A 25,344-nucleotide genomic window follows, 5' to 3' on the forward strand; every position below is an offset into this window, starting at 1 on the left:
AGTACTGTAAAAGACTAGGGATCCCTAAAGCAAAGAAAAAGGTCTTAAAATCTTATTAAAAATAAAAGGTTTTATAGAGCTACATGTGGCTTTGAATGTGTGAATTTGGCAATAGTTTTTTTTATCATTGATGCTGTGCTGTTCAGATTACGACAGATTAAACCCTTACACAAGTAGAGTGTATAACAATTATTCTGGACAATAAGATGATAAAACCAGCTTCTCTAGTAAAACTGATGGCACAGGAATATGCATGGTGAGGGAGAGGTAAAAGGGACAGAACTGGAACAGGAAATTTTTGAGCCATTATGGCTAGGGAAGCAAGTCCTTGGGAGCCACAAATCAGAGCAGCAAGGGAGGCTATAAATATTTGTGTTGAAGATCAGTTCGGCAGTTTCCAGATTCAATGTTAGGAATAGCGTTGGAGGGTGACAAAAGGCATATATACTGTCTGGGGACCCTTCTGGATCCTCTGAGGCTCTTCATGCTGTTAAGAATGCAAACCACTGCTTTAAAACACTGACTTTTGAAGGAGTTACTGGGTGCACAGCACTTTTTTTGTTTTGCTTTGCTTTGCTTTTTTCTTAAGCTTCCAACTGGCAACCTTGTTTTATCCTCCCAATGAATTATTTGACTTAAAAAGTGTAGTTAGAATTTGAGAATCAGAACACCCATTTAAATGACAAGGTACAGATTTAGGAAATTGACTTTAGAAATCCTATTTTGAAAAGAATGCCCAAAAGGCGCAGAAATAATTTTAGTCAGCCAACTTCCATTTAACAAAAGGCAGAAAGGAAAAAACTTCCTCAGAATCCACTTACATAATGGTCAGTTCCTCAGACGGGATCTGCCTGACTACATACACATTTGATCTATTTTCCAAAAGAATGTGATACTCAGAATCAGGTGTTCCAGGTGTTTGAACATTTTAGATTTCTTTTCTAGCAGAATTATAGAAAAGTTCCTTTCAAAAAGTTGTTGATTTGAGTTTGGCTTTCTCCAAAGCATAAAGCCAGCTCTGGGTAACCAAATATCTAATTAGAAAGGCAAAACTTGACTTCCACTAGGAGGCTCAAACATGAAAATATAGAAGAATTTTGACTACAACACTGTGAACACTGCTAATTTCAATACACTTGTTTGTTTAATAGCTTTCCGTTTCAAAATATCACTGTGGTAGATCAACAGCATCATCCAAATGATGCCTATTATATCTGACACAGCATATGACTGCTTATTTAGGTGACTGACAAGTTTAGAGTTTAGTACTAAGATTAATTCTGTTATTTCATATTTGGTAACTCATATTATCCTGTTAATACTCTGCACACTTTTTACTATAGTTTACTTTTCTAACTACCCCCAGGGATTCAAATCAGAATCTATTCTAAAATGTAGATACCCAACAAGGAATATAGTCCAGATACTAGCAATAACATCCTTTCTCATGCACAAAAATGAGGATTAGATCTTTAAAAATAACTAGTGGTCCTGAATGAAGTGATGGAAGCTGAATACAGCAACTTCCAATAGTAAGGTATCCCTTGGTCTCATCTTGAATATTGATTTACTAATGACTCAGAGGGGGAGCCTATCACTTGCTGAACACCTGAGGTGGGATTCATCAGTCCAATTGTAGATACCTGCAATGTCTACATCTACATCTGAGCTACTCAGAAAGACTCCCTTTTTCAGACCTTTAGCAATAAAGAGGGCTCTCCTGGACAGTACTCCGCTTCATCCAAAGTAGGCATCTAAAATGTCAGCTGATTAAGCCATAGAAGGTCTGTGTTTCATCAGTGATGATGGAAGGACCTTAGGATGACTAACTCAGATGGAGGAATTTATTGTATAAACATCTGTAGTTTAATTCACTTGACACAACCGTTGACTTATACTTTATAATAGAGACCTAGTCAGTGGAATCTGGAGTCATATTCTTCTCATCATAAAGCATAAATTTGTATTTGTTTAATTAATCACAACTCTTAAGTTAGCTGAGAAAAATTTTATTACCACACCAGCTTCTACTATAGCCAGTGAATTATCCATGGCTACAGGGAAAAGAAAAAACAAAAGAAAACCAAACAACATGTTGGGCCTTCTAGCAGTTTACCTTCACAGAAAGTCACCGTTATTTTTACCTGTAGCAGCTGACATTACAAAAGTGCCGATACGTGATTTATGGTGGCCTTCCTCTTTAAACCTATCAGCCCTAGAAAGATGATCTGATACCACAGAATAATTCAGCTGTCACCATCGTGCGTGCATATTTGCTTTGGGGGTGTGCAGGAGCCTGGGTGTGGGTGCATGTGTTCATGTTCTTCCTTGTTCCTTATAAGCAAGATATATTTATTATTTCAATACAATAGTCAAAGAAATATGTGAACTGCATTAGGTTTCATCCTATAGTATGAAAGCTACACAATGGGACAGGTACGTACTTCACATAAACCTTTTAGAAAAACAGTGCATGAAATGAGTGTACCATTGCCTCACGCTGTGTAATAAAACATGCTTTAGTGTGGAATGTTCTTTAACATATTATTAGTGAGAACTTGAGATCATGGTAATAAAGTCACTGGAGTTTTCCTGATTTAGAGCAACATGTGAAATTCTAACACCTTTTTTTTTAAGATCTATTAAAAATTGATATGTCTGTGATTTAACTATCTTTTTGATTTAAGAACTTCATTTCTTTGGATTTTTTCATTAGGGCAACAGAGACTTTTATTTATATTTTAGGTGTAAACTAGGTTCCTAGTGGAGTCCCAATAGCATTCTTTTACAATTATATTTGTATGATAATATACTATTGTTTGGATTTTATGAAGATTTGCATTTAAATTAAATTCAAAGACTATCCACCTAAAACAAAAGAACTCAGAATGCTTTTGAACAGCTACACTGTGATTACTGGAGTATTCTGAAGGTCACCAAGGATGGGATTCTGTAATTAAAGCAAGTAATTGCATAAAATTTACAAAAACATCCCAGACTTTGTTATAAAGTTTGCAATAGAGAAAAAAAATTAAAATGTATGAAGTCTCTTGCAATTTTACAGGAACTAGTTTGCTCAAAATAAAATACTTGTGTATTTATACTCAGAACTAGAGGTTTTGTTAAGATAGGTTAATTGGATCTTCACAACAGTGAGGCAGAAAGATCTAGAATACCTGCTTAGTTTACTGCTGTTGGAGCAGTAGCAGTCCATAATTTTTTCACATCACATTCCTGAGAGAGATCCTCTCGCACATTGCTTTCTCCCACCTTCAGTCTCAGTCCTTCCAGGATCCTCACCTTTTTACTCCTGTACTGTATTAGCTCTCTCAGGGGCTTTGCTGCCAGTGGTTAAAAAACGTCTAGGCCGGAGACTTGGAGCAACCAAACATCTCTTTTGCATGCATTGAGAATTGCACAGAAATTTACCAAATGTTTTAAAATTTATTCTGAAAGAGAATGCTTCTCTGGATGAGTTACGGAGTAGGTCCAAGCTAGTCTATGACATTTGGAAATCGGTGGCAGAGTACTATTTTGCCAGACTACCTGAGGAGCTCGGCCCAAACTGCCTATGTAAGTGGCCAGGGGATAAATCTCTTTACTTGCATCCCCCAAAAGGGTTCAATTTGTGCAGACGAGTGCTACAAGGCATGCAAGTATTAACTTGGTCAAAACTTCATAGCAGAATATGCAAAAACCATGCCTCACCAGGGATTCAGCCAACCTCTTCGTGCCATGCTTATGCAATTTGGCACTTCTATCATGGCACAGCTGAATTCTCAAAAGTCTTTGAAAGAGCTGATTTGACAATTGTTAGTCTTATTCACTGAGAAAAGAAAGAAGGAACTGTATGACTGCCTTCCTTCACTTCAGCCTGGAACATTTTCTACATTAAAATTAATTGAAGCTGGTGCATTCCTGGGAACACTTGGTTTTGATGAATCACTGTTTTCCAGTTTAATCATCTTCCCCTGTCAATACCCAGAGCTGTGGATAAAGTCAGTTCTTCTTTGAACGAAACAATATTTGAATAATAAAACTGAAGTGAAACAGGAATTTAAATTATTGGTGTGCTTTATTATATAACTATTTCCCAGTTTGTGCTTATAATTGTGAAGACCTATAATATAAATAACTTCATCCAAGACTCTGAAATCTACCAGCTACATTTTTAATGGAAAATACACCAGCTGGGCCCTGGCTAGGGCATGGGGCCATGGGGTTTTATGCTAACCTTCGGTGCTCACTTGAAGTCTGGAGCCTGCTGGGGCGAATGCACTGGGTATAAGGGGCTCAGGTTTGTATTGCCGGATTACGATTCCTCACAGTGCTGGGCTGCTGGCTACTCTGGAAGGATGAAGGTGCACTTCAGGCACAGAATATTTACAGTGGAGATGCTGACAATCTGACTGTATACATCTCCGCACATTTGAAGACATTGTCTACTGAGGAGTCTCTTCTCTCTTTCCATTTCTGTTAAGCTTATGGGAAAATCACTTGCACCAGCTCACTATATTATAGACATTCTGCTCTACATCTGAACTTTGAAGTGCATTATGCCTAATAAAGCAGAAAAAGAAAAGTGGAGTGATTCTCATACCTCTGTGAAGGCATTCCGATTTGTCTGTAAGGTAACCTTTACTACTTCAAAAGGGTTAACCACAACTGCCTCTGTCAACCCAGATCCCAAGCCAGCAACGGCAAATGCCTAGGAAAGTTAAAGTTAAAAATTAAGGAGTAAAATTTCCCATACATCAGATTATGAAACTGAATGATACCATGCAAACTGCAAGATTACAGTAATGCAGCAGCATTCTATTACTAAACAACTTTAGCCCTTGATTAGATGCTGACAGTTCATGCAGACAATATGACAATAGCCATAAACCACATTCAAAAAAAAAAATAAATGTCATAGCACTGTCAATGAATTCCCTTTTCAGATGGAAGAAAAATTGTGGTAGCAATTTATTATGAAAACACGGAAAAATAATGCCCTCCATCTTTGGGTGGAATCCGAATAAAACCACAAATATAAATGCAGTTATGCAGCACTGGAAAAGATAAAAACTCTGTGCTGAGTGTTACGCATATAACACTAGCATATTAACTTAAAAAAGAAAAGAAATGGACAAAATTCAAATAGTGCAGTACTTAAGTAAATTGCACAAGTAGAAGAAAAGTCCTCCTAAGAAAATATCAGTCCTTAAAAGGTTTATAGGAGAACGAGTGGCACGCATGGAAGTGTCAGCATCCTCTGCAAGAATGAATTAACTCCATTTACTTAGAAGCTGATGGCACATTACAGCCATAGAAATGGAGATATTCACTGCTTTGTTTTCCATCATGACACAGCATTTAAAGATACCTTAATTTATTTGTTACAGAAAAAAAATATTGAAATATTTAGGTCAACTGAGAAAATTCAGAGGGGTTAATTTTTGTAATAATTTTACACATTTATTGCCTCCATTTAACATCTCCAAACTTCCTAGGGGCTGAAAAGAGTCCCAGGACCAAATTACGATATACTGAGTACATTTGCTGAAATTCAAGGAAACCAATGGTAAGGAAAAAACAATAGCGAGAAAAATAACTTATTCAGTACAGAGAGATTTGAGCAGGAACTCTTGAGAGCTCAAGAAGAGAAGAATGGTAAGTTAGGAGGGCAGTGGCAAGCTCCAGCCTTACTGCCTTTGTGGAATACTGTGTTACCAACAAATCTATTTTTCCAGTATGAGATGGGAACAAAACATCTCCCTTCTACCATCAACCATGACACTGAGGCCAACAGGAAAATGTTGCTGATGTTGCATTTCTCTTTTAACAATAAACGTTGTCTTGGTATGAGGTCTATTGAGGCACCTAGAAGCATTCTGCCTAGCTTAGACCCTCTCAGTCTTTTTTTCCCTCGCTACCATGGCTATCTTAGGAGCAAAAATGCCTCTATGGTAACAGAATTGCACTAAAAATGTCAGAGGTGTCTGATGGTTGCTGCACCTGCTGTATGAATCAGAGCAGTTTTGGGTCAGCTATTGCATGTTTACAAGCTTCCAGTATATTTTCCTCCAAAAAAAAGTGATGGTGTACTATGGAACCTTAAACTCTTTTCTTTCCTAGAGAACAAGTATCACTCTATTTACATCTAAGGAAGAGAAAAGCCTGCTGAAAAAAACCCAAGACAAAATAGGAGATACTGTAAACAACTATAGGGGCAGTGGAATAATAAAGAGGAAAAGGAAACTTGCTTTAAACTAGTTAATGTGCTTCCATGACCATTCAGTTGCTGCAATGGAAGGCAAATGTAAATGTCAGTAGTACTGTTTGAAAGAGACCTGAAATAATGATAAAGCAAATGCCTCCTTTTTTCCTGATGTCATTCTGGTTCACATGGTGTGGAGAGTTATTTGTTCTTACAGGACAAGATTTTAGATATTTCCTTCAATCATCACAAACTTCTCTCGAGAGCCAAAACTGTAAACCAAATTTCAGTTCAAAACTCATTTGACCAAGAAAGCTATACTAGAGGTGTTCAGGATCTTATTGCTTGTTTATTTAACAAAGAGGGTATTAACCCTCTTCAGGATAATTCATGTTCTTAGTCTTGCTCAATGCTCTGATACATTGATAATGATAAGAAAAATGCAGGAGCCTCTACAGAGAAAAAAGTGTTTAACAAATGCAAAATAAGTAAACTGGAAGGAAGCAACAGATTAAAGTAGAAATATTGAATGAGAACTCACCAAAATTTTTCAAGAAAAAAATCAACTTGCTAGTTAAAAATGATCTTTAAAGAAAACCTGATGATCTCAGGGAAAACTGGCCAGCATCTCACACAGGAGTTGTGTGCACCCTTTTTCAAGATTTTTGTGAAAATATTATCATGATCAGTACTGGGAAACATTCATTAGCAAAACCTTTATAGTGTAACCATAAAGATATCAGTTGTTTCCCTCAGTTATGATGCCATTATTGTGAAAACTATATTTACTTACATTCTTACACCACAGAAAGCAGTAATTCTTATAAGTAGTTTTTTATTCCAAATGGTATGATAACAGAGTTAAGCCCTATATATGAGAACAGACAACATATGTAAGCTACATTTTAGCACTAAAACATTTTTGTGTGTATGCATGTCCTGTATTTTGTTTTAAAAAGTTATGTTCTTGAGACAAAATCCTAACTCCCCTGATGTATAAGGGAGTTTTGCCATTGACTTCAAAGGAGGTAGCAGTTTCCTATCAATAGTTTATGTTTCTGTTACAAAGTCTTTAGAGTAAGACCGAGATCTATATTTTTGTTATAGTTGCACTGTGCCTTGCAGAATAGCACTTTTGATACCTGGCTGAGGTCTCTAGTCACTCAAGAATGAAGAATGAAAAGCTGCATGCAGACTCTTCCATGGTGACTGTCGCTATCCATGTTAACAAATGTTATGACATTGTAGGGAATTATTTTGAGGAAATTTGATATAAAAATTTACTATAATTTTGATAAATTCTGTTAGCAATGTTTTCAAGGGACAAGTCTGTTATGAAAAACTGTTGGTTGAACTGTTCCCTTTAATTTTGGGTTCCTTCTATGGGAGAAGACGGATGGGACTGTTGAGTATGCACATATTAAATTAGAACATGATGGTCTGTATTCATACCTACCAGTCCTGGTGGTAATGATGCATATCCTAGTAGCTTCTTGTATTGTTCGAAGGTGAAAAACTGTAAATAAAAGTTAGACTGTAATTGAGTTGAAAAAAATTATGAGTTACTTATGCAAATGAGTAAACCCAAAGTACAGTGGAGCTTCACTACCTTGTACCCTGAATAGCTGTGTGCAGTTCTGCAAAATAAAAATAAGCCACTTTTCATTTCACATGCTCCGTAGCAGTGTTAGATGTGCAACAGTAGACAATTAGGCTTCAGAACTGATTTTATTAGTGTATCATGCATAATAGCAGCATAAGTGCAATTAAAGGAATGTTTTATGTAAGAGTTCACTTAAAACACATAGTTTGTGTTTTTAATTTATATCCTTTATATCTTCTAACATCTAACTTCCATATATCGGTATAAATGTAGTACCAGATACTATCATTTCTCCCAAGAAATCACCTTCACATCTTTAATATAATATACTGCAATCACTTTCACATTTCTCATATATTAGTCTACTTCTCATCAGAGAGATGTAGTTGCAGATTTTGAAGATGGAAAGCGTGTAGATTTTTATAAACTTTTACTGTCAATAGACACATTTCTTTAGTTTTTGCTCTTTACAAATAAATCTTTCGCCCAATTATCTGCTTTCAGCCAGTGGTGCTCAGAAGTTCTGAGCTTCTGTGATTCCTTAGAAGATGACTTTTGAAAGCTGTACTCTTTTGTGTTTGAACTTCAAGACAGAAATGAGAAGCTCAGTTTCACCTGCACCAACATGGAGGAAGACAATCATCGATAAACGGTTCACTTTGCAACCCAACACTTCTTGCCACCCAAACCCATTAATTTTCAGAATACTTTTTTGTGAAATCTTCTAAAAATCAAAGTGGAATAAATTAACAGCTTTGTTCTTCCAAGAAGAGTGTAGAGAATAACCCTGAAGTCAGTATGAATCTTCCCACTGACATATGCGGACAGACTTTCACCGCCTATTTCCTTGTCTGTGGACACAAAGCCTAAGGTGCTTCAGTCAAGGTATGCTCTAAAGAAAAAAGTATATGTGACATTTTACAAATTATTGGTTAGATGCCCTCTGAAGTACAGCACACACTCCTGGCCACCCTTGTTCAAAAAGATGAACACAGCATATTCAAAACATGGTTACCAGGACCATAAGGAGAACTCAAATAGTTTTTTAAAAGTGAAGACTGAAGGAGAATAAACACTTGCATTGTTTAGTCTAGCAAAAGAGAGGCTGCAAGATAATGAAAAACAAGGAAAGGAAAGATACATAACATAAAGCAATTGGGTATAAAGGTAAAAATTACTCTTTAATAGAATGTGGCTTGAAATCTGATTAAACTTTCTTACAACCAAAGGAGTGGGGTCCCGAAACAGTCTTCCAATAAGAATAATCAGGGAAAAATCTCAATCACTTGTAAGGGAGAGTTTGATAAGTTTATGAAGGAGATTATAGAACAGCAGGGGACTAGACTTGCTGACTTAAGAGATCCTTTCTAGTCCAGTGCTTCTGCGTACAGCAAATATCCCCAAACCCCATGTTGTTTCAAATTCATATTCTGCAAATATGTTGCTGAAGCCACTGAAAAAGCACTTCAGGTTGATGCCACATAAGACAGTTCTGGGGGCAGTGAAAACCATCTTCTAGCACGAGGAATGAGGATAGCAGAAAATCTTGCAGATTATGAAGAGTAGATATCTGAATTCCAGGTAAAACCAAAGATGTTAGAGGTGTTATTCCATGCAATTTTCACACATGAAACAACACAAGGCCTATAACTAGAGCTCGCTGTTTGTGAGTCCTGTAATCTGTCCAAGAAGTATTCACGACTTTGTGTCAAAGGGAAGTGGCTATTAGATGGCACATCCGGTATTACGGGTCTGAACAACAGAAACCTGTCACAGCTTCACCAAGACCGCATCAGTGCAGGTGGATATCTACTAGAGCAAGAGCTGTCACATCCCTGTTTAGCCAAAGTAAATAACTAGAACCTCTGACTTTCCTGGTTACTTTCCAAAGTTGACCTGTACCACTTGATTAGTTTAGAGCAAGCTGATTCTAATGAAGGTGGGATCCTCTGAAAGTCTGTGCATTTTGCTCCCACCTGTGAGGCCATGGTCCCTGACATAGCACCTCCCCACCCATGTGACAATCAAACTGTTTCACCACGAGAGGAAGGCAATGGGAAATTAGGTCAATGGAGATGTGGGAATTGTAAGAAACACAAGGGAATAGAGTTTTTTGGACAAAACAGAAAGGCTGGGTGGCCTGTGCTAGGCCTCAGCCAAAGAAGACAAGCTCAATCCCTCAGTGCTCAGTAACCATAGGCCTATCAGAGCAAAACAGCTTTTCTATAAACCACGTGTACAGGGACATAAGTAATAAGCACCACATTGTCATTTTAACTTGTTTAGAACCTGTCCCATGGCAACGTCAATAACATTTTTCAGTCAAGACCTGCTTCAAATGAAAAGTCACTAGAATCACACCAAAACCATCTGAGAACCAGGTGTTAATATGTTGATGATGCCACCACATTTAAAGCAGGAGAGAATATGTATACATAATGCAAAATTAGGATGTTAAATTCTGAAAACTGAAGGACTGATACTCTGGCCAGTGGATAGTTGCTTTTTTTTTACCCTCAGCAGGGATTATTATCTCATTTTGCAGAAAAGGTCCTAGAATCGGGGCCCAGATTTTAACTGCCCTCCAAATAGCGTACAGATTGAACACTAATCTTGCAAACATCCTGCAAATATATTTAAAACTGTTGTACTGGCCTTGCCAATGATCAGAAAAGATAAAAATGTTACTTAGACTGTAGGCCTGTCTTTCTGGATAACTGAAGATATTTTATAGGAAAAGGGAAGTCTCTGAGAAAGTGTCAATTATGGGTGGGTGAGTTACTTCACTGAACTAAATTAATTTCTTATTGTGATAAAGTTTGCTTTATTCTCTCTCCAGCATCTTTCTACTCATTGTTACCCTCCTAACCTTTAATGGAATTTCTGGTATTCCTTAATGTTTTCCATAGTGTTACAGATCTGTAAAATGGTTGTAATAAAGGCAGAAATACATTACCTAGCAATTTTTTGGTCTTAAAAATGTTACCTTAAAAATCAATAGCTTCCTAGAGTCATAAATAAAATAACTACTTAATAGTAACTATGTTTTAAGTAATTTTTTAAAGAAAACAAATCAATAGCAATAAAACTCAATATAAATGTTGCTGGGTGTACTAGAGTGGCTAGTACACATACAGTTTTGCCCCAAAGTATCTAGCTATATCATACAGCTTCATATCATGTAAGTCCACCCAAAGTGTTTTTAAAAACACAGCGTAATTTGTCTTTTTCTCTACAGTTGTATTAAGTTAATAGCTTTGTGCCAAAAAAAATCTCAGAATAAATGTATTTAAAACATGCTTTTGTGTATATAATAACCAATATTGTCCATCTGGCAAAGATACACTTTAATTCAAGTTACAGAGAAAATAGCCAAAGTACTTACCAGATGTCTCAATAACTCTAAGGTAAAAATATATGCTTCAAACAAGATGTCTGGGAACACATGAACAATATAAATTTGCCCCAAAAGTTCATCTGTTAACCATTGTATTGGCATCATCACTTCTTTCCTCCAAGTTCAATCTAACATAAAGTTATAAACTTTGACTTTTCGTCTTCCAGAAATACCAGCTTTCTTTTTAGAAGGGAAATAAGAGAGAGAAAAAAAGAAATAGCAAGACAGACATGAGAATGTAGTTGACTAAAAGTGAAGCTGTAGCTTCAACACTTAGCTGAATAACTGAGGCTAAATAACTTCGTGTTAGTAGCTTTATTTTTGTTTACAAAGGTCCACACCAGATAAATACAATATCCCAGTAGCACAAGTACATTTCTTCTTAGTACAAAATCTCCCTTGTCCATTCTCTATACACTTTCATGAGATATAAAAGACCCTGTAACTAGAAGTTTTTGAAAAAGTTCATTACAAAGACAAACCAAGGCTGCTGGAACCTAGAAACTGCCTCGCTACCTTTTTTGTTTTCTCAAGTCTCAAAAGCATAGGCATGGACATAGTCTTCCTCTGGATCTCACTAGTCAGTGTGGTAGTGGACAAGGGACATCTTGGGGCCTGTTAATATGAGGAAAAACTATTAGAAGGATAAAGGGTGAGAGTGAGCCAAAGGAAGCAGTGACTTTTCCGTTGGGGTCATATCCAAAGAAGGTTAGTGGAAATTTGAGACAAGCTGGATTCTCTTCAGGTCAAAGCATGGGTACAAACCCCACTTTGGATGTTAGAAATTGTACTGGCATATAACATCTTTCATTGAATTGCTTCAGTATCCAGGTTCTTACACAGACATTACTGTGCTGCCCTATTCTGTCACTGAATTCTTCTAATGTAGGATATAGCTGATATTTCAAGGTGACTTAAAGTCCTCCTGGTGTCCTAAGAACAGCATGAAATTGAAAGGAATAATGTAAATGTTTTAATTAAAAACATGTTTAGCATTTAAACCTGATTCTCATGGTTGCAGAAACACTACTAAGCCCTCACGTAAATGCCAAAAATTAGGTAGAAAGCATCCTACTAAGGGAGCACCAGTAAGACATTTAAGGAGCTGTGAGCTTATGATGTACAACCAGAGGCTGAGAGAACCGAGTCTGTTTAGCCTGGAGACGAAAAGGCTAAGGGGATCTAATTCCTGTCTTCCACCATCTAAAGGTTATACAGAAGACAAAGTCAGACTTGACAAAGTCAGACTTTCTCAGAGGTCCACAACAGAACCACGAGAGGCAATAGGCAAAAGTTGCAACTGGGGAACCTGGATTGGATATAAGGCAAAATTCTTCACGGCGAAAGCAGTTAAGCACTGGAGCAGGAGCACAGAGAGGATGCAGTCTCCACCCTTGAAAATTTTCAGAACTCAACTAGACAAGGCATCCAAGCAACCTGATCTAACCACGAAGTCAGCCCTGCTTTGAGCAGGAGGCTCACCAGATGACCTCCAGAGATCCCTCCCAACTTGAATCTTTCTAAGATTCTATAATTATACTGAATATCGTGGGGCTTACACCAATTTAATCAATTTGAGTAAGAGAAAGTGACACAAGATTTTTGCATGACTTAGGTTGGTAGGAGAGAAGTCAAACCTGGCTTTGTATTTTAACAAATACATCCTGGAATCTAAAAAGCATGATCATATTGACTTCAACCTGTTTCAAATGAAATGAAATGGAGAGACAGAGAAAACATCATAGTCCGAAGAAAACAAGTTATTGGGAATCTTCTAAATATCATCCATCTACTCTTCACTGCCACTGTGCTATTAAATAGAACTTTAGTTTTCTTAGTTGCATTAAACAATTTTGAGATAGGTGACATATGTCGTTTGCATCTAAAATGCCAATGCAAACAAGAAGATGACATTACCAGAACTCCTGTAGGATTCTGTTACAAGGTCACATCCTGTCACTTTATACAAATATTATTCCTCTGTAAAGGAATCGGAATGTGAATGATTAATTGCAAACTAAGGACCAGAATCATATGCAGCCTTTTTAGAAAGAAACAAAAAAAGAAAGAAAGAAAAATCGAGACATTCTGTATAATAACAGCTTTTAGGCACATTTGGTGCAACTATGGGAAACTTAAAAGTTCTAAAGCAAAAGACAAAGAAACATTTGCTTGTATCACAAGGGATGCTTTGATAGATTTAGAACTTTAAGGTGCTTAATTTCTAGATTTTAATTAAAAAGGTTGCATGACTTAACTGAAAAAAATTGATGTATCGAAGTATTTTGCTTATGAATGTTACTAAAATAATGCTCTACAAATCAACATAAAAGATAATAAAAGAAAATCAGATCAGCATTTGACAGCAAATACACTTTGATAGGCTAGCATCTATTTCAACTCTAAGACAGCTGGAGTAAAATGTTCTTTGCATCATGAAGAGTTGTACCCTTTACTAGATTTAATGTGTAAAAATGTGAGTATGGAGTAGAGTGCTCTTTGGAGTACAAGAAAACTCTGGGCAGCACTTCAAACCTACAGATACTCTACTTCAATTTACTAAGTAAGTACTTATTAGGAGTGGCTTCAATGGCTTCTTGTGTTTATTAATCTATTCTTAGTTGTTTTGCAAGTTGCTAAGCATTTTCAGTCAAATAAAATGTCTAAACAGAGGTAATTATGAGGCTAAAATAGAACTTAGAGTATTTTATTAATTTTGACTATATAAAACTAATTGCAGTTTGTCTTTCAGTAACATTATATCTACAGGTCAAAAATAGCCTAGCATTTAAGAGCCTTATTCTACACTTCTTAATCAAGCATATTTTTTATTGTGCTATCAACAGGAAAGTTTCCTCCTAGTAAAAATCAGAGGATTAATATGCCAAATAAATTTAAGATTCTAATGTCAATCAGTGGGTGAGAAATAAAATGTTTTACAGCTGCCACTGTCCCATAAGTAGGGACGTTTTTAAAGGAGGAAGTATGGGGTTTTACCTTCACTGCCCTTTTGGGTGTCTCAGCCAAGATGGGTGGAAATATGCCTTTGTAGAAGCCAAGCAATCTATTGAAGAAAAAAATAAAAAGAAATTATTCTTACATGGCTAAACAACATATCATTACCATACTGCCAATTCTGTTTTCACTTTTGAGTAAAGCAACTAACATTTCAGCATTTCCAAGCATACAGACAAATAACAATACTCGCTGCTTACTTGCTAAGTAACTAACATGCTACCAATTCTATTATGTGCTGGTGAGATGATATCAAAAAATCAGCAACGAATACGTGAAAATTCAATCCATTTTTTTCTGAGTAGACAAGAAATTGTATTTAAAGGAAGAGGAACTGTTTTGACAATGAAGAGGAAGTATTATTTCTTTGTTTTATTTTTCTGGAAATAGTCATGATAATATTAAAAACTGAAGTCATAAAATACAGATTTGGAAAAAACTGACTTCAGCAAGTTACAAAAAAACCCCCTTACATGTTCATCTTCAGACGCTAGGTTAAGGCATCTTTTAAAGTTTACTTTTAAATATGCCTCAAAATAGATTAAGTAATTTTTTTGACAACTTAATTTTAACATAAGTTAGCTATTCACAGAGCCATAACAGAATGTATGTATTTCATCTTGGAAAAAACATTTGGGCAATATCTTGCTACTGTACTCATTCAGGTCTTTGACCCTCTCTTGCCTGGCTCCATAAACACCTAAGGAGTTTACAATAGCTGCTGACTTTTGGTGCTGGCCTGAAGCCAAAGATCCACTTGTGAAATGCTTTGCTTTGCATCATCTAAAATTTATTTATATATACACATATAGCCTGCTACAAGCACACAGGGCATTTGCAGGCAGCCTGAGCTCTGCTTACAAGGCCAGTGTAGATGCATAACACTGGGTCTTGGGAATCCTTTAAATGACAGGTAGGTCTTAAAATCCCCAGGTGAGGTAAAATTAGACATAGTTCTTGTCTGCTAGGTCTCCCCATTAACCTAGATAGTGCATGGGGAGAGTTCAGAAAGGCATCTAATGCATCAGGAAGAAGCTACCCTGCCAGCCAACAAAGGTGTATCTTACAACTTATCCACCTTCAGAGTTTATACACTTCTTTCAGAACTGTAAGAGGATTCTGTCTACAGAAGAAATCACTTCTTAAAGGAAAGCATTTGTGTCTTTTTAAAATGTTGAAAGGTGGTGATTCACCTTTCTAAAACAGCCTATTGCTTGGAATATTTTTTCAGGGTGTGGAAGAGTCATCACATCAGTAGATTCTCCTATAGTTATCCTGTGCATGTCAAAGGAAAAAAAATAAATTCATATTCCCCACATGAATATAAAATACCACAAATGCTATACCATTTTTTCCACCCTTCTAATGCTTCTCTGGAGTTCTCTTCTTAAGCTGCTCCAATATAAATAAAATAATTTAGGCTTTGTAAGATGCTTCAGAGTGGGAATATCACCTATCCTTCCACTGAAGCAAGTTATGAATTCCAGTTCATGATAAAAGGAAACTTTGAGCATTTTACACACTTATGGATTCATGACAAAACACTGGAAGTCCTTGGGTAGGAGATTTCAGGAATTCAGTTGAGTTGTCAGATGTTTGAATTTCCCCAAAGTCTCACTTTCCAAACATAAATATATATATATACTTACATACATATATCTGTATCTACCCACACAGGTATGGATATAACTATATAGATATACTGGATCCAGTCTTAGCCTTTAACGGTTCATACATATTCAGAGTATATTCTTGCTGATTCAGCAAGCTATTGAAATGTTGAATAACTTTAAGCATGTGATTCTTACAGTTTAATGTGAGTTCAAACTGAAACTGAGGTCCAAGTAGGATCAGCTACAAGAACCCAGATCCCTATAAACACTTTCTTCCTTTCAGCTCAATCTAAAACACTGTTTTAGATCTATAACAGGCATCCCATTTGGAATTTCTAGTACTCCGGCATGATTGAAATTGGAAAATGAAAAGTGCTCCACTGCTGTGCTCACAGGTGTAGCTCTGACTAAAAAAAGTAGTAGGTATTCTTTAGGTATTTGTGCACATTGATGAGATCCTGAGCCTTCTCCCCTCCAGGCAGAACAGTCCCAGCTCTTTCAGCCTTTCCTCATATGAAAGATGCTCCAGTCCCTTAACCATCTTAGAGGCCGCTCTAGATTCTTGGCAGTATGTCCATGTCTCTCTTGCACTGGGGAGCTCAGAACTGGACCCAGCAATCTAGGCGTGGCCTCACCAGTGCTAAGTAGATGGGAAGGATTCCCTTCCTCGACCTGCTGGCAACACTCCTAATGAAGCCCAGGATACCAGTAGCCCTTTTGGTTGCAGGACACATTGCTGGCTCATGTTCAACTTGGTGTCCACAAGGACCCCCAGGTCCTTTTCTGCAAATCTACTTTCCAGTTGGTTGGCCCCCAGTATAATATTGGTGCACGGGCTTGTTCCTCCTCAGGTGCAGGGCTCCACACTTCCCCTTGTTGAACTTCATGTGGTTCCTGTCAGACCATTTCTCCAGTGCATCAAAGTCCATCTGAATGGCAGTACAACCCTCTGGTGTATCAGTCACTCCTCCCAGTTTTTTATCATCAGCAAACTTGCTGAGTGTACACTCTGCCCCATCATTCAGATCATTAATGAAGATGTTGAACAGAGTTGGATCCCATATGGACAGCTGGCATACACTGCTAGTTAATGGCCTCCAGCTGGACTTCATACCACTGATCACCACCCTCCAGGCCTGGCCATTCAGCCCGTTTCCAGTCCACCCCCCTGTTTGCTCGTCCAGTCCCTACAACAACAACTTCTCTATGAGGGTCTTATGGGAGACAATGTTGAAAGCCTTACTGAAGTCTAGGTAGGCAATGTCCACTGCTGTCCCCTCATACACCAAGCCAGTCATTTAATCATAGAAGGTTATCACATCGGTCAAGCATGCTTTCCCCTTTGTGAATCCATGCTGACTGCTCCCAGTCATTGCCTTGGCCTTCATGTGCCTGGAAATGGTTTCCAGGATTAGTTGCTTCATCATCTTTCCAGGGATCAGGGTGAGGCTGATCAACCTGTAGTTCTCTGGATCCTCTTCCTTGCCCTTTTTGAAGATAGGAGTGACATTTGCTTTCCTCCAGTCCCCAGACACCTCTCGTTGCCATGATCATTTAAAGGTAATTGAGAGTGACCTTATAATGATATCAGCTAGGTCCCTCAGCACTTGTGGGTGCATCCCATCAGGGCTCATGGACTTATGTATGCCAAGTTTGCTTAAGTACTCTCTAACCTGATCCTCTTCCACCTGGGTGAGTCTTCCTTATGCCAGACCTTCCCCCTGCCTCCAGAGCTTTGGATTTCTGAAGGCTGGTCTTGCTACTAAAACCTAAACTGAAGAAGGCATTTAGTATTTCAGTCTTTTCCACGCCTTGTGTCACCAGGGCCTTTGCCCCATCCAGCAGCAGTCCCACATTTTCCCTAGTCTTCTTTTCACCACTTAGATACTTATAGAAGCCCTTCTTGTTGTCCTTGACATCCTTTACCAAGCCCAACTCCAGGTGGGCTTTGGCTCTCCTAATCATGTCTCTGCATGCTCAGGTTACCTCTCTACTTCTCCCATGTTACTCATCTCTGCTTCCACCTTCTGTATACTCCCTTTTTATGTTTGAGTTTTGTCAGGAGCTCCTTGCTTAACTACACAGGCATCTTGGCATTTTTGCCTGACTTTCTGCCTGTTGGGATGGACTTCTCTTGAGTGGAGGTGATCCTTGAGTACTCTCCAGCTTTCCTGGACCCCTCTGTCCTCCAGAGCCTTATACCATGGGACTTTTCCAAGCAGATCTCTGAAGAGGTCACAGTCTTTTTTCCTGAAGACCATGGTTGTGATGCTGCCTTTTGCCCCGCTCCCTCCTCTCAGGATCCTGAACTCCACCATCTCATGGTCACAACAACCAAGGCTCCCTTTGACCTTCACATCCCTAAGGAGGCCTTCCTCGTTTGTGAGTATGAGGTCCAGCAGAGCATCTCTCCTCATGGCTCCTATTTCACTTGTGTCAAGAAGTTGTCATTAATGCTTTCCAGTAACCTCCTGGATTGCTTGTGCCCTGCTATGTTGTCCCTCCAGGAGGTATCAAGGCCATTGAAGTCCCCATGAGGATCAGCGCCTGCAAATGCGAGGCTGCTTCTAGCTGTCTGTAAAGGGCCTCATCTGCTTGTTCTTCCTGGTCAGGCAGCCCATAGTAGACACCCACTACAAAGTCACCAGTATTGGCCTGCTCTTTAATCCTTACCCATAAGCTCTCATCGTTCACCCTCAGGCAGAGTTCCATGCACTCCAGCTGCTCTCTCCCATAAAGGGCAAATCCCTCTCCTTGTCTTACTAGCCTGTCCTTCCTAAAGAGTCTCTATCCCTCCATTGCAGCACTCTAGTCATGTAAGCCGTCCACCACATCCATGGGATCCCAGCATGATCCTACCCAGCTGCATGCAGGTCTCTAACTCCTTGTGTTAATGCCCCATGCTTCATGCCTTAGTGCACAGGCACTTCAGAGAGGCTTCCTTGCTTACATGCAAATGATTGAGGTGATGCCACTTAAGCCCTGTTTTGTTCATTTTGTGCTCTCCATTGTTCACATCACTCCAGGCACTTTGCTTGTCAGCCCTGTCCATCATTCCCTCAGAGCTGCGGCAACCCTGTCCCTCCCTCATGGTTCCTGGTTAAAGTCCTCTTTACCAGCCCTCTTCATCCTGCAGCAAAGATACCTGTGCAAAGATACCACTGTGCATGTGATGTCAAGCTGATTTGCCCATTGCAGCTGTAAGGTCAATACTGAATATTTTATGCTGGAGGAATCTCTACTGTGAACCAGGAGAATCCACAGAGCTCAGCAACTATATTCATGGCTCTGCAAATCCCTAAAATTTTAAGGGATCTGTAGCTGGGTTTCACTGCTTTACTCCTTTCCTCCATGGAGGCAAATCTCATCACAAAATTCAGACAGGAAGGAGTTAAGGTCTATTCCTATGGAACACATTAAGTTTAGAAATCTAAAAGCACATGAAAACTTTGAGGATATACATCCATATATGCAATATGTAGTTCAATAAACATGGTAAGAACTAGCTCAGTATTTAATTATGAGCTGTGGTTTAGATGTTTTTTTCCCCTCATTTGAAATAGAAACAGAAAAAAAGGTTACTAAGCACAGCCAGTGCGATGAAAGGAATAAAGGAAAGGAGGAAGCAGAAGACAATGCCTTCTCATCACTGCCTATTGTCAGTGACTAATTTTTTGCATAAAGCATAGTCTCTTTTACAACTTTCTGTGCCTAAGGTGGAGGACAGCAGCTGCCTCCAACTTCTCTAAATAATGCTTTGCAAATCATGCCCATTAAAGATACAATTATTTGAAATCTCTGCAGAACGATCTATTTACTTAATTTAAAAAACCTAGCATGATGGTAAAAAAAACTCGAGTGACTTTGTCAGTCAGAAAGTACACACACACAACGATCTTACACTTCTTTTTTCCTTGGCTGATAACACTGAGTTAGCCTACTTGCACACAGCGTATAAAATTTTTCAAAGTCAAATAATGAATGGTGATGACATTTCACATTTGAAAGATATTATCACCTGGATTCAGGCCTTCCTTCAGAAAACTGGTGTTCAGAAAAATTATGGAGCGGCATGTGATAGAAGAGAGAGGACGTGACATCACATCCCTAGCTACAGACTCTGGAAAGAACAAGTAAATCTCTAACAGAAACACAGCTACATCTTATTTTGTTTCAGCATTAAGGGTCTAAATGAACATCACCATTCAATTGTATTCTGGGCAACAGCCCAAACTCATCTTTGCAGCAGTTGATTTTGAAACATTACAGTCAATCATATCTTCTCAATTTGTTCTTTCAGGCTTTTGCTATCCTTCTGGTTTCCATTTCTTGTTTGGAAGCCTTGAGTCATTCACCCCGGCAAGACAACCAACCTAAATCAGTTATTTTCTCCAAATTATACTGAAATTGGGATCTTGCTTAGTTTGTTGTTTTCCTCCTCTGTCTTTCACATAATTTTCCTTTAAGGATCTAATAAAGCTGATTGAAGGCATGAACACAATATTCCCTTTCTTCTATTGCTGTCAAATCCAAGCTCTTGCCCACATTGTTTTATAATTGAAACAAAAACCCTCTTAGATTCAATTCTGCTTTCATTACCTCTGCATTATCCCAAGTATAAATCAAAGACCTGGGTTTCATGACCATGTCAGTTACATTAAATGAATGCGCGACTTTCCGATTTCTACAAAATTTTTTATTTCAACAAAGGGAAGGAATTTTGAAGACATGCTTGGTAGAAGGGTGGGTGTTCAGAGAGAGAGTTCAGAAAGTATGTTTAAATGTAATACAATTTGCTTAGAGTTTCATTTATACCAGGAAAAACGCATCTTTTTATTTTTATTTCACGGTATGTAGCATGTTGTGCATTTTTACTAACAGAAAGTAAAACAGTTGAAAACAGGCAATATTACTTTAATATACCTATTAGTGCGAAGGAATCTTTATGTTGACCTAGCTGGAGATTTAAAAGATTTTAAATTCCCAGAAGTTTCAGGAAAACTAGTGAGTGCTTAGTGAAGGCAGGCACAAATTAGTACCTACTGCTGAGAAAAAGGGACTTACAATTTAGCCATTTATTTTGAGAGTGTCAAGCCGTTAGCCAGTTCACACATGTCGTTCACCCTCACTCACAGTGTCTACAGCCATTGCCCATCTGAAGAGGTATGCTAGAGGGAAGGCTCGGTGTCATTCAGGGCCAACAGGCACAGAGTTGAAAAGATATTAAAGGTTGGACACATTCAAAGAAAACCAGGCTTGGACACTCTGCTGCTCTCCAAAAAGCTTTTTTTCTTGTGAAGTATGTTATGTATATTACCCAACTGCAAATGTTAAACACATGTCCCTACAGGAACCTCATATAAAGCTATCAATGACACATTTAGCCAAGCTAGCTTCTGAATTTCTATTATGCAAATATATTTCTTTACCTATTCTCTGTCTACTATACAAATACCTGCCATTTTAGACACCAGGACTAAATACTAGGTACTTATTTTCATAGCATTTTTCACTTTTTTTTTTTACTGAGCATGCATTCATGTAAATCACTATCAGTTGCAACAGAGGGGAATTAAGGAAAAACAGAAATTTTTTTCACAGCAAGTAAATGTAATACAGAATTATATGTTAACATGTGTCTGTAGGGGCACTGATGTTACACTATATGTTAAAAGAAGACCAAGTGTCCAGCTATGAGAATACTAGAAGCAGACCAACTTGTGAAAGAAACCCCTCAAATAAGTTAATGCAACACAGATCAGGAAAAGTGACTGGTTAAAAAGGAAGGGACTGTCATTGAAAGGTACTCTTAAGATACTTCAGAAAAATACTAAACAGTGGAGGATCTGGCTCAGAAACAATCAGACTGGCCAAGAAATGGATTAATAATCAACATCAATCTACCTCACTTATTCAAAATGCCAGTCATCACCATATTTACTGCATGTGGGTCAGATTATGAAGTTATTATGATCCATCATCCATGTGACTTTGTTATTCTTACTCAGAAATGAGTCTTTCTTCCATGACTTTTAATCACCTCTCAATCTCGGTCAAAATCCTTGCTAATTTTTGGCTTTCTAGTCTGCACTCTGAATTTATATAAGTTACAGGACACACCTAAATATAAATCCCTCAAGAGAGGGAAAGATGAAACCTTCTCCTTCCTTTCTTGTGTCTTTTGTGCAGCAAAAAGTGAGAGTAAAAACAAGGAAACCTTGTTAAAATTCCTCTCAATTCAAAGAGGGGTCTACCCTTCTCTTACACTACATATTTCTTATATGCTTTCTGAGTTTTGCTATACCTAAGCACCTAAAAAAAAAATTCTAGGAAGGTGAAGTTGGAGACGTGAACTGTAATATACAACATAGCCCCAGCAGTCTTCTGTGTGTAAAAAACCAACATCTCGTTCTGGCTTTTTTTCTCCAGGGATGATTACAAATTAATTAGTAAAGTGGTACATTGTCACCATGTACTGCTTGAGGAATAGATTAATGTGTATTAAATTAAACTGGATATTTAAAAATGTAGATATGCTCACACCTCCACCGCTGACCATGCCAGTGCCAGGGGCCTGTGGAGCTGGGCTTGGCTGCTGCCAAGGGAGGAATTGGGCTACCTGGGAGGATGGTGACTGCTGGTAGGTGGCGAGGCAGGACCCTGCCAGCTGCAGCATGCACTGCTCGCTCCCACTGCCGCCAGCCCAGCAGCAGGAACAGCAATGCTCACTCGGCAGGGCTCCCTGCCACCTTTGCCTGTTCCTTCTTTACACTCTTCTTGTAGTCTGGCCCCCATGGCCAATGGATGAAATATCAATTTTGCCCATGCTTCTGAGAAGCCTTAAGCTGGTCTGTTTGACATAATTCCTGCTGAAATCAGTGCAAATGGCAGCGTTATTATCACTGGCAGCTGGTCTAGGCTCTTTCAAAACTGCATGTAATCACTAGCTGGGCTGTAGAATGGGTCTACATGCCTTGTTCCTTACAGCTGACAGCATTTTCTTCTCCCAAAGACTTTCCCTCTAGCTGCCCCTTTGTTTGCAATAGGAACAAGCTACAGACATGCCAAAACAGCTTTGCCTAGAGCTTCTGAAACAGAAAAATTCATTGCATTTTGGATTGTCAGAACTGGCAGAAGGCTTCATTTGTTCAGTAGGAGTTTTAGTTGTTCAAACACTAGAAGAGAATTTAAGTTTGGGGTTTTTTTTCTTTCTTTTGCTAACAGTACTGCTGTAACTGGTATGACAGGAAGCAGTCACTGTTTTAAAGTAGCTCCACACCTATGTCTATTGAAGCTAAAGAATGCAAGAAAATTATTCATTTTTAGTTTTGATACCAGAGAAAAAAATAGCCTTTTGTAGCTATGCACTTAGAAATCTGTTTCTGACAATAAGAAAAAAAAAACCCCAAACCATAGAGAGGATAACTCTCTGTATTTCTGGAAAAGACTGGCAGCATTTCTCGGTGTTAAACTTGCTGTGATTCATTAAATGAAAAATCATGAGATTAGTAAAATTTCTGTGCTTACCCTGGGAGTGTGTCCTACTGAGATTGGTTGTGACTTCATAAAAATACAACATTAAGTTGTTTTAATTTCATCAGAAAAAATGTGGCTCAGGAAGGAAATTTTTGATTGCAAGTTAATGTTAGCCTTCATTGGAATAAGTTATACTCTTCAATATCCACATGCATAATCCCTAGGGAGTTACATGACTACATGTATTCTTTCCCATCTGCTAGGTAAATATGAGATTCAAGAGGCTTTCAATGTCATTATACAGATTAGTGACTCTCCCAAGAGGACTCTAGGTTCATGATACAGTGAATAACTTACAATGAGACTTATAAGACCAACTTTCAGAGATCATTTTGGTTTTGTATGAGTTTTGCACCTGCAATTATTTGTGCTGGTAATTTAGGTTAGTTAGATGTTTTTAATTTACAGATGCAATCAGTGATGTAGATACTTAAACTGAACTGAACTGCAGGCAACCATAACTGCAGGTGCAAAATTTTGTCTGCAATGATTCGGATTCATAAACATATCGATTATCTGAAGTCTAAAGTAAAACTAGGCCAGTAGTGTTTTAATAGTGTTTTTAACAAACTAAAAAACTTACATATTTTCCATGTTTCTCAAAAAAACCTCAAGACAGCACTTCTTAGCATTGAAAAGAACAGGGTATCATTAAAAATATACAAACATGCACAGAATAATTTGATTCCATCTTTTAGCATCTTGACCTCTGGGATATTTTTCTTACTCCCTTTACAGTATGTCCAGCAGGAAATCATAAAAGATTTATGATTTTGTAATAGTAATACTGTTGATAGTTGCACCAGTGGAGCGCAACAGTCTTACCACGCGCAGAGATCAAAGTGTGCAGAATTTGTAGCACTACTTAGTGAACAGCACCATGAATACATACACACACTGGCACCTGAATTTCTGTCTGGTAGACAGTTGTGGTACCTAGACATACCATGGGAGTGAAAGGTATTATTACGGAAATGTGTGAGGAAGCTCACACGGATGGCAAGTACTTGCCTAAAGACAGGCAAAATACCACTGTGTGTTGCTGAAACTGGATTCTGTATAAGGAAGTCATTAGAAAGAGTTTTATGTACTTGGGAGCATGAAAGTAACTCCTTGAAAAAGCAGAAATTTCTTACAGTTACAGGTACTGTCCCTAGGTACAGTGACAGTGTCACAGATCCTTTCCTCCACCTCAGGAGTGCCATCATGTAGTGCCAGCGTGACGCAGCGAGGGCACGGGTGTGAAACCGAGCTCCAGCCCTTTGTTCCAGCCAGCTCACCCCAGCCCAGGTTACACTGCTGAAGAAAACCCTGTCAGATGAAGACCTGCATTATACACAGACTGTCATGGATGCTGGAGCGACACCCAAAAGGATACTTCCTATTCTTCACGTACCACACACAAACACTCTAAAAATACCATACGGGCTAATACGTTTTCCTCAATGTTGCTTCAATCTATGCACAAATAGACTTGACAGCTAATACGAACAAACTTATTTTAATCTTTTTTAATCACAATACATTTTAAATGTGAAAGTTCCCTCTTCAGACAATATGCAGCAATGCTTCCAAACGGATTCCACCTTCAATACTATGAAGCCCCCACGTTACAATGACATTCCTCTCGTCCTCACAAAATTTATAAGACAAAGGACTATGATGTCATGTCATTACTTTGTCTGGAGAGGTGACTAACCTTCACTCTGAGTTTCTCAAGTGAAAAAGAACAGGCAAGGTAGGTTTAAATGACTGAGAAATGAAGATTTACCAAAGGATTCCAACCGAAGTTGACTGTTAAATGATTAGAAATAGATTTTGCAAGGCTTTACACCATTGATATACTTTAATGTAGTTACTGATGAAAAACCTGCTACAAGATTGTGATGCAGAGATATGTAAATACATTTTAAGACCAGATCAACAGGCAAGACAAACATGTGAAGGGAAGAAACATGGAGAAGTTGCTGCCCTAATT

General features: G+C 38.3%; 1 protein-coding gene across 10 annotated transcripts in view; it reads right to left on the minus strand.

Moving 5' to 3' along the window:
• The window catches only part of SLC25A21 (solute carrier family 25 member 21), a 259,062-nt gene that overhangs the window by 13,888 nt on the left and 219,830 nt on the right, over nt 1–25,344 (minus strand). For 6 of the 10 annotated variants that reach the window (XM_064460311.1, XM_064460310.1, XM_064460318.1 and 3 more), the window contains 3 exons: nt 14,200–14,266; nt 7,659–7,718; nt 4,601–4,708 (listed from right to left, as the gene is read on the minus strand). In XM_064460311.1, the coding sequence (XP_064316381.1) occupies nt 4,601–4,708; nt 7,659–7,718; nt 14,200–14,266 (235 nt within the window). Of the gene's footprint in view, nt 1–4,600; nt 4,709–7,658; nt 7,719–11,190; nt 11,383–14,199; nt 14,267–20,894; nt 21,034–25,344 lie in introns of those variants that run through there. The other 4 variants (XM_064460317.1, XM_064460316.1, XM_064460314.1 and 1 more) reach the window with 4 other exon arrangements.

This window comes from Phalacrocorax carbo, chromosome 9 (genome assembly GCF_963921805.1).
Source record: "Phalacrocorax carbo chromosome 9, bPhaCar2.1, whole genome shotgun sequence".
Lineage (NCBI taxonomy): Eukaryota > Metazoa > Chordata > Aves > Suliformes > Phalacrocoracidae > Phalacrocorax > Phalacrocorax carbo.